Raw genomic sequence first — 10,500 nt, 5'->3', positions numbered from 1 at the left:
TTTGCAGAGTGTAATGCTTCAGCCTTTGCAGGGCTGGGGGCTGGAAATGTTGGGAATTGGTGCTTTCCTTGCAGTGGGGTCTGAGCTATATGACAGTACCCTGGGTTGTTCAACAGCTTAGCTGACTTGAAATAGAGCACTGGAACAAAATACGTTCTGAGTGATTTTTAAGAAAAAGCTAATGTGAAAATGTAGGAGTTTGAACCAATGTAAACATATTAAATTTAAACCTATTTTCAAATGTAGTAAAGAAAAAAAATTGTGTTCCTGCTCTTCAAATTCCCAAAGGATACATTTTTCCTTCTGAGTCATGATTTAATTAGATTATATTTTATTAGACATTCTTTACAAATTTTAAAATACTGCTATTATACATGCACAAAGGAAAATCAGTTTGAACAATTTTATGTAGGCATTCATTGAAGTCAACCACAAAACAGGAACATTTTATGTCAGTTATCAATGTACTCGATATGTATATCTAAAGTGCATTATGTTACAAAAAATAATAGAAATTCAGCAGCACCAAGATACGTTCACAAAATAAATACACCAGTCAACAAAATAATAAATTATGGTAAATGTGACAATAATAACTGTCTTAGCCTTAGCACAAAAAAAAAAAGGAAAATTCACAATAACCGAATGTGCAGTTTCAGAGAGAAATGGGGGGAAAAAAGGTTTTATTCTGAGCATGTACAATATTTACAGGTAATAAATATTTTAATACTTCCCATATGTTCACTATTACAGAATACTGCAATATGTCTTCCAAAAATCTCTTGCTGAAAGTGTCAGCGCCTCCTGCAAAGAAAAAAAGGGCAGAATAAAAATAGAAAAATTAATTTTCACTTCAAACACATGGACATAAAATTAACAGCAAGAGTGCCGCAGTCTATAATGAGTAATGCCTTGTTAGTAAACATTTGCAATTTTAAGTCCTGTTTAACAATGCTACAGTTTCAGACATCTTTTCAAGACACCTACTATATTTTCTTCAATGCAACTCAGCTAGCAGTATGAAGACCTGCAGTTTGTCATGACACTGAGGCCACCTATTCCACTGCATAGTACACTCAGAAAAATAGAGAGGGGCTTTAGTTTTCTTTAGAGCCTTATGCAAGAAGATTCCTGAATGCTACAGGTAGAAAAATTGTATCAACCTATAATAAATATGACAAGTGCTAAGAAGATAAAGAAACAAGAAATTTGTTTTGAAGATAATAAAAAATGTCCTTATTGAACACTGACAATCATGACCCTGCTGTGTTAATTGCTTGGATGTGATGCTGGGCTTCTGACTGAAACAGTCCCACGGGCCTTATTTGTTTGGTCGGTCTTTCCCACTGACAGACCACCTGTTAGACAAGGCTCTGTTCATCTCAGAGGTATAAATTTCTACTTTGTCATGTACATGATTGCATGCAGTGCTTGTGCAGTACAGTCTGCTCGGGTCTTGAAGTGAACAGACTCTTGATAGCATATGTGTTTAAGTGCTTGAATGAGCAAAAAGACTATAATCCTGAAACCTTCCCTCTGTGAGCCAAAAAGCTGGGTCCTCAAAGAAAATGAGCATCTTGTTGTCTCAAGCTCTGATTCCTGTTGCATTCGGTTCAAGCTGAAACATTCAGCTCTGTACAGTCCTAAGATCTGGGAGTTTTCTGAGGGATGCTAGCAGCTTAGTGCGAGTTCTGTATTCCTCCTTTCCTTGTGAGGGCATGAGAACAAAAGCAGAGTCCACTCCTATCCTGTCAGTATATTACTTACACTACAATATTATTTTAAGTTACTTCTTTGTGGTGCTGCAGGAAATGCTGAAGGGTTGGGCTTTTTTCCCTTCAGCCCCTATGAACAGTACATTTCTGTAATGCATGTTGGTTCCCTGGGAAACAGCTATAGGGTGGAATGCGAAGCTATAAGATAGAGTGGGATTCGTTCCATTGCTGGACTGATCACCAAAGCTGTGGGTAGTGTTCCACATGGCAGACATGTGTGGGTGTGAGACACACACAAAAAAAAGAGTTTAAGACTTTTTTTTATGTGCACATTGAAAGTGAGTCTACATTTAACATTAGGGAGTCTATTCCTTTGAGACGTTTCTTAGGAAATTAGGTAATAGCATCTTAATTGAAATGGAATGGGAATATAGCTGGAATGTCCATAAGAAAGGCTTTTTAAAGTGCTTTGAATGGAAATGCTAGCATCCTTAGTAATTAACTAGTAATATTAGGGTGTATTCAGGCTATATCAGAATATGTATAATAATGGCATGCAATTCATACAGCATGACTGTATATGTGTGTCTGCACACAGGCCTATTTTTAACAGGGTGACATTTTCAGTTTGGCTTGGGTTTTAGGCTTTCTTTTAGCTAAGCCACATCTTGACAATGGGCTCTGTACTAATGACTACTTGCAAGCTGCTTTCTATGATTTGCTCCCAGATTTTGCAACATTGGCTTCTTTTATGAGATGCTTCCTGTAGCAAGTCGAAAGATCTAGAGACCACATTATTTTTGGTCTTTTTTACTGACCTAAACCCAGACTCTTGGGACTGAGATTGGGTGGAGGAAATTGGCGAAAGGGTTTTAGTTTAGCATGTTGAACAGAGAAGCAGCACAGAGATACAGTAAAAAGCATACTTAAAGTTTATATTTGCATTTCCTTGGCATTCGCCTTGCTGCATTATGTGTATTTGCTTCTCACTGTAAAGTAATGATGCTTCTTCTAAGCTGCAGCTAGCCTTAGGGATGTTACAAAAGCAACTTCTACTGGTGTAGCATATGGAAAACCTGTCTGCACACATATACCTTATCCCTCACCTGCAGATAGAGTAGAACTTCCCAATTTAGCCCAGTACAGCTGAGGAATCAACTTCACTCAGATGTGATAATTCCTCCATCTAAAAATGTGCTTGCCCACCTTGAGCCAAAAGTCACATAGAAAACTGTGAGCGTGACTCCTCCTATGTAAAGTACATGACAGGGAGTTGAGACTTGCTTGCATTTAAAGTTCGGAAATGGTATCTCTTACCAGCCTACTGGGATAAATACAGTCTCATATACTAGCAGTTTCTTAAGAGGTGAACCAGCGTATTATGGTGTGTACTCGTAAAGGACAAATTTCATTGTCCTGTTTTATGGCTTCTCTTTGATCATCTTCAATTAAGTATCTAAAATATAAGGCCTATCTATGAATCTATTCCCCCCCCGGAGAAGTACTGCATCTTGGGCACTAATATCAGTAAGGTAAAGTTGGACTGTCTTCAACAGTCTGGACTTCACAGTAAAGCTGACTGCCTTCAGTCATCCAACCATACTTGAAACAGAGAGGCTGAACTAGGAAAATCAGCAGGGTTGTTATACCTGTCATTCTTTCACATATCCCACTGGAGAGACAACCAAAGACAGAATAGCGACAGAAGAAAACAGCAGTCAAAATGCCCTGGAATGGTTTCTCCCTGTATTCAAGATTTCTATGTGCTGAAGACAGGTGCTCTTTACTGGCCATCACAGTTCCTTAACACCTGTTGAAACACCAGATGCCTTCTGACTGGAGTCCCAGAGCATGCCTTTCCTAAGGCACTGAGACAAACCAGCTTCACTTCTGACTGCTACAGCCATGTTAACTAGTTTATGGTCAGGGACACTGAATGTCTAGCCTCAAATGCTGGTAGCTCCTGTAGGTGCCAGCAGAAGTTGAGGTGATCGAGTACGTTGTAAACTGTGGCCTGCTAAGTTTACCCTAGGACTAGATTTTAGTAAATCTACAGCTGGAGTCTCTTTCCTAAGGGATTTACTGTGACTGCCACCTCTATTATGTCTCTGGCAAAGTGAAGTGGAGGAGAGAAAAGGGTAGCTTTTCCTGTTGAAAATGCAAACATTTAAGGATAACTGAGGAGTGCACTCCTTGGCTTTATCTGCAAGTGTACAGACTCCCACTCAAGCTGAGATGACTGCAAGTGGCTGAGTTGCTTCAGGGCACCTAGGCTGAAATCTCCAGTTTGCCACTGCCCTGAGAACTCTTCATTGTCATACATGAGGGAAGCACGTCTCTCTCCAAAAGCAATGCTCAACATTTTTGAGCAGCAACGTAATTATTTCACGAGCTGTCAGAAAGATGGAGCTGAATTAAAAAGTCCTAATGGCAGGGAAAATTTTATGGTGAAAGGCTGGTCTACGTTGTTTGCAGATATTACTAAGAGAGAAATTTTCCATGTTCTCCCCTAGGGTTAAACACTAAAATGAAAAACTGTAAAGTAAGGGTAGGAAAGTTGCCAAAAAGGGGAGGCATTGAGAGGAAGGAAAGAAAACTTTGCCATTTTATAGATACAGAGCCTTAAATAAAACTGTAAGCCTTCAATCTGCTGAGGCCCAAGTGTGGGACCAAAATCTGACTTGAGAGACACTACAGTTAAAAAAGGAAAATAAATTTTAATGACAATGATGTGCTTTCTTTTTGCAGATACAACTTTACTTACTACACATGCAGCTTGAGGAAGCTCATGTTGGCCATAAGTGGTTTACTTGAATTGTTTGTCATAGGAAAGGAAGACTTTCTCATCAGTGCAGAGTGGAAAGGGTACTTACTTACCTCCAGAAAGTACCCTGAGACAGTGCACAGCTTGAAAAATCACTGCCTAGTTATGGGCATAAAGGTGTGCTATTTGTCCAGGTTTGAGTGAGACCTTGGCCTCACATGCAGAAGGATAACAATTTCAGCAAATATATGGTGTGTCTCCCAAAAGAATATAGCAGAATTACCTTAAAGTGTGATTATGTGTAGTAACAGAGTTGTCCAAGAGTGGGCTCTCAGTCATGCTGTTTCCATACATGTCAGAATTTAGCCAGGCCGAGCGGGCTCGCCTCTTTTTCTTCTCTTGTTCCTTACGTTTTCCAGGCTTGGCTTTCTTTTTCTTCCCTGATACCTTCAGGGGCTGCTCCTTGTAGGTCTGTGATTTGTTTGTCTCCTGAGTTAGGTATCTGCCCTCATCCTCACTACCAAATCGGACAGGGTAGTTCTTCGTGTTGGTAGCAGGCTTAGGGTTAGGTGAAACCTCTGAAGTTGCACGGATTTCTGCAGTGTTGACACCTTCAATTAGATTTTGAAGGAATATTCTTCTTCGTAAGTCTTGGATTGACTTGCCCTTGTCATGCAATAGCTGGTGCTCTGATACAGCCCGTTTGCTAAAAAAAGAGAAGAGAGGAGGGTGGAGGGGAAAGCATTTAGGATTTGGTTATTGCCCAGTACTTGGCAGAGCTCCTATCTTCTCTGGCAGTGGCAGCCACAGCGACTGTGTACCAGCTCTCAGACTTGGAGACATCCAGTTAAGTCAGGCTGCTGGAGCAAGTCCTGCTACTCCCTACAGAGAATGGAAAGACCTAAGCGGGTAATAATTCTCAGCTGACCCACCACACACGGCTGGACCTGGAGCTGGATTAGTCATTGCTCTGTTCTAGGAAAGCATTACAGCTCTTAATATATCACACTTCAGGCAGTAAAAGCAGGAAGGCAGTTGTCAGAGATAGGAAAACTAAAGGGTCAAACAGCGGAGCACTGCAGTCAAGCAAGAGAGGGAATAATGAGTCCTTGTACTGAAGCCGGAAGCAGTGTTTATACAGCATCATTCTAATAATTTTCTTCTGCTCAGTCATGTACTCCAAAAACATAAATAAATACATAAAAGTGCATTTCATTTCTAAATTTAAATAAGTGCAATTGCAGGAGCGTAATGGAAAAATGTTCAAATTTGGGTGCCTAAACCTTAGGCACCTCAGTCCATAATGAGCTATCCAGAGAGGCAGCTGCCCGAGCATCAGCAGAGATGAGCCTCAGCCACTCCTGTTGATTTTACAGCTTGGCTTGTGTCTAATAATGGGTTTAGATGCCTTTCTAGTATTCCTTTAAACCTGAACTTTTGGCGCCAAATTTCTTGTCTGCTGTGCTCTCTGAGTATTATGCTAGCTTTCTTCCCTAGATCTTCTTTAAGAGCATCCTTGTTTGTTTGAGTGGGTCTCTAGTACTTTTTCAGAATTCATGACCTTTTGGTTTCACTACCTCTGTCTTGTTTTCGAAGAACTGGGAGATAGTTACCTATCTGTCTTTCAGAGATGTTGTACTGGCAAAGAAGGTATGAAACATCTGAGGAAAGAAGATACAAGTGGCACCTGGATAATAAATAAGTGTGAGAAGATACATGCTTTTTCATTCATGTGGTAGAGACACACAGCTGCACTGTGAGCCACTGAAAGAGCACAAGCTGGGGTATTAGCTGTTCCCATGAATGCTATAGTACAGTTTATCTTTCCAATGGCCCTGCTTCAGTGCGTCAAGATTGGCTATGTATTCTCTCATCTTGCACGAGGGTACTGCATGTGACTGGATTCTTACTGGCCAAAAAAAAAAATGAATTCACTGCCTTGCCTGTCATATAATCATTTGGTCAGTTAGCTGGATAAGGAGTTTTTTTTCTGCATGTGGGTGAAATGGGAGATGACATGTAACTGAGTGAATAGTCCTTCCTTCCATACCATCGCTAATTATCCTGCTACGTTACCAGGTTTCAAAATGTGGTAGACAAAGATAGTACTCTAAATGATTGGCAATGTTCTGCAATTTATCTTTCTCAACTCCTTCAGCCAAACTTTTTAGATCTGTGGTTTGATCAACAGTAGAACTATTTGAAATTGGCAGCTTCAAGTAGCATTGCTTTAAGAGCACCTCGTTCACTTTTCCTCTGTAGAGCTACACTTTTCAAGTACTGTATTCAAGTGATGGGTTCAGGTGATATTACATCTCTACTACTCAGTGTAAAATACAAACAGCAGTTTTCCCCCATTCCACAGTGAGACTGCAAGATGACTTGTTTTTTCATGAAGTCATACAGTAGGGATACTGGCTCAAAATCAGGCCTAGGAATACTCAGGTTTGTGATCACACATTTGACTTTATCTGCATTTAAGCATCCCAATATCAGTTTTGGATTACTTCAGGCTTCAGAGCAAATATTTTATCCCCTTCAACTCAATGTCCCTAAGCAAAAATGTAATGTGATAACACTGAGCTGAACCCATACTGTTTCTTTTCAGTGCAGCTGTGACCATTAATGCAAGCTCAAGATCTCCCCCAGGAGAATTTTTTTGACCAGCGCACTCCCTGAAGCTCTACAATAGCCATGTCTAACAAACTCCTTGTTAAGGTCAGTCTGATTTGCAAGTGTGCTACTAAAACTAGCACCTTGGGCTCCTCTGAGTGGCATACTTCTGTGCTGCTTGCCAAGCTGCCCGTTGTTACATCCTAGCTTCAATAATCTCTTTTCCCAGGATGTTTGCGTGGGAAATGCAGTTCTCCTTTCACTCTTATAGTTTATAAAAAGCATACAAAATCTTAGTGTTTTACTGAGTCTAAACCAGTATGTCTCATGTGATGAGCAAAGCTTTCCTACTGCCTCTTGCAAACTACCAAGGATAATTCCTTTTATCAGAGACAACCTTAAACCCTCTTAATCCTGTAATGTGTATTTGGTCAATTTACTCACTGTGACAAAATCTTGAATCTCTAAAACCTGTTATTAAAACACTTTTGATTGAAAAGCTATTCCATTTTACAGAGCTGAAATTTGGTTCCAGTACACACAAGGCAGTCAAAGAACATTACAAGATCTACATCTTAAGTGAGTATGCATTTCCAAAATGATGCAGGGATTGACGTGAGAGAGCTTAGTGTGCCAAAGAGGGTGGGTTTCTGTTTAAATGTCTGTATGATATTTAGCATCAAGTCTGGCCTCAAATAACATTCTGCTATTCCAGATGATTGTATAACATTACATAGTGTTACGTTTCACATGACTCCTATTACTCAGTCAGACTTAAGGATTACATTTTGCCTACCAATTTCCTTTGCATGCTCTAGATCAAAAATCTCATTAAAATGAAGAAGATGTGGTAGATACATATCTCTTTGACCTTCTGCCTCTTCCTGCCTCAGTTATTCAAACAACTCCTGTGTTTGTAAACCAAGGAAAAGTACTTGCCCAAGAAGGCTGATGTAAGAAGTGCTTCATAACGGAGATATCAACAATATCTCACCCACACACACAGAGTAGGAAGGCAATGGAAACTGGAATGATTGCATTCACATATTGGGTACGATATGTAAAAAAATATTAAGCTGTTAGGGTTAAGATGACCCACTAGAGGTCCCTTCCATCCTTCTGTAACATGCACCTCTCTTTCAAGGAAAAAGAGTCTGACCCCAAACCAAGTGCAGTAAATGCTAAGCTTACATATGGTAGGCACTTCTGAGAGAAGGGTGTTGATGTGTCAACAAACACAAACTTTTTGTTTGACCCAAGTGTCCACACTAATAGCTGTATCTCGTGTATGCATACACGAGACTTAATAATAATACTAAAAGTCTCATTAAGAGGAAAATGGTAGAAATCCATGACTTGTGACTATTCTGACTTCATGTACTTCTAGATAAGGTGTTTTTTTCAGGCACATTCCTTCTTCATTTTTTTCCACTGGCTATCTAGAGTCACTGAAAGACAACATTCTCCAAGAAACAACTTTCTGCCTCAGAGCTGCTCTTATTTAACCGCTATTATCCTTGACTATTCATGTTGGGACTGATCATAAGCTCAACAAAACAACTGGAAAAGGTCCAGTCAGCTCTCTGTCTAGATTTTGCAAGACTGAGTGCCCTTGCCACTGGCTCCAAAGGGAGTGAAAGCTGCTCAACCTATCTCAGAGTTAGGAAAAATATTTTGAACAGATCTGGGGGCATCATGCTGCAGTGTCTGGGCACTCTGATAAAAATATCTGATTTCACTTTGAGGCATTACTCGTTTTCTCAGAAGTTCTTTAGCTGCTAAAGCATTTCTACAGCAAATAATATGTCTGGCAATCTTTCCTTGGGACAATTTACTATTGCTTTCCATGGGAGATTTGCCTCAGTACAGCAATTTTGATTATTTTTGCATGGCTTTAATAATGTGCTTCACTATTTTCATCTATTACTAGTTTAAGCCTTTGACTGAAAAAAAAAATAAAATCTCTAGGCTTAAGTGAGTTATTAACCATTAACTCTAGAAATGGTTTGTGGTGTTATTAAAACAGGACACATGTTTGAGTGTGGTGTCTGTGTTTGTGCTGTACCCACAAACAAAACTATGTGAACACCACTAACTGACAGCTAACTGGTTTCTTCTGTGTGTTTTACATGCCATAGCAAAGAAGAAGCCGAGACACACACTTTGACTGTTTAGCTGCCACTTTTTTCCCACCCTGTCAGGACAGAATGGGGATGTCGGGAAGGCCTCTAATCCTGACTTTTAAAAACAAGTGTCAGAAAAATGCTAGGTTCAAAAAGAAAAAGAGTATTTCTTGGCAAATCTAACTTTTTTAAAAAAACAAATTTGGCTTAGATCCAGTTCAGAGCTTCCTAGCCAAGGAAATACAGCATTTGACTGTACTTCAATTATTTTCATTTTTTATTTCTGAAAATGAAGTTTAGTTCCTCTGTAACTCAAGAGAAGAAAATAGTCTCAAATGAAAGACATAGCTCAACAATAGTTTGCAGGACTATAAAACTGCTAAGCTTTAAGGGACTGGGAAGAATTATGAGCAATAACATGTTCTACACAATTTGCTGTAGGAGATTTGTAATAGTTGTCTGCCTGGTGCCAAGGTTTAGGTGTGTCTGGGGGATTTCTGTTGTTGTTGTTGCTTAAATGGCAGAGGAAGTGCTATTTGGAGAGCCTGTCCTTATGTACGTAATAAAACAGTTACAAGGAAACCCATTTGAAACTAAGTTTGCTGTGTCATGTTTCCCTGTAAGTTGTGATTGGATTTTCCAACTCTCTTTATCCAACCTGACTTCCTTTTGAACTTGGTAACAATACAGCCCTCCACAGTATGACTGAAGGGTTTCTTCCTTAGAAAATCTGATGCAAGTGCAGTGAAAGCCAGTGAGTTAGATGGATGAGACAGCTGCTCCCACATCAGCCCAGTGGCTTCTCCTCTGCACTTTGCATAGGGGTATTAGAATAAACCATGTTGATTATTTTGGAAGAAGCAAAAAGGTCATTTCCTGAACAGGCTGTCTTAAGTTACATTATAATTTATCAAAGAATATGCTTCTGCCTCCAAGTCAGATACTGGACTCTCTTTGGAATTTATATTTTTTTCTGACAAAGTGGCAGAAATCCAAAGAGATTGGTCAGTACTTCGGTTTCCTGACAGCCATCAGTACCATGTGTTCCCCCTACCCTTATCAATACTGGCTCCATGCCAGCGCTGAAAAAGTATATGGCACTTAGTGCAACATATAGCAGCTTGATAAAACGGTATGCTCCCCATCAGGACGCAGAAAGGTGCAGGGGCAGCAGCACATGCCTGGACAAGCACACAGCTGCCTTGCTGGTCCCCTTGGACAAAGCGACCCTCAGCTTTAACATCTCCTTCCCAAACGCTTTAAAAGTTCAGACAGCCCTTTCCCT

General features: G+C 40.0%; 1 protein-coding gene across 2 annotated transcripts in view; it reads right to left on the bottom strand.

The window, feature by feature from the left end:
• Positions 1-664: 664 nt before the first annotated feature.
• Positions 665-10,500, bottom strand: part of PTHLH (parathyroid hormone-like hormone) — an 11,398-nt gene continuing 1,562 nt past the window's right edge. Inside the window, exons 3-4 of one of the 2 annotated variants that reach the window (XM_010190500.1) lie at positions 4,763-5,185; positions 665-804 (exon numbers count right to left, since the gene is read on the bottom strand). In XM_010190500.1, coding sequence (XP_010188802.1) covers positions 795-804; positions 4,763-5,185 — 433 coding nt within the window. In that variant the 3' untranslated portion in view covers positions 665-794. Of the gene's footprint in view, positions 805-4,570; positions 5,186-10,500 lie in introns of those variants that run through there. The other variant, XM_010190501.1, reaches the window with a different exon arrangement.

This window comes from Mesitornis unicolor, unplaced genomic scaffold, assembly GCF_000695765.1.
Source record: "Mesitornis unicolor isolate BGI_N332 unplaced genomic scaffold, ASM69576v1 scaffold19488, whole genome shotgun sequence".
Classification (NCBI taxonomy): Eukaryota; Metazoa; Chordata; class Aves; order Mesitornithiformes; family Mesitornithidae; genus Mesitornis; species Mesitornis unicolor.
Note: the sequence above shows the minus strand (reverse complement) of the source record. Positions and strands in the feature narration are given on the sequence as shown.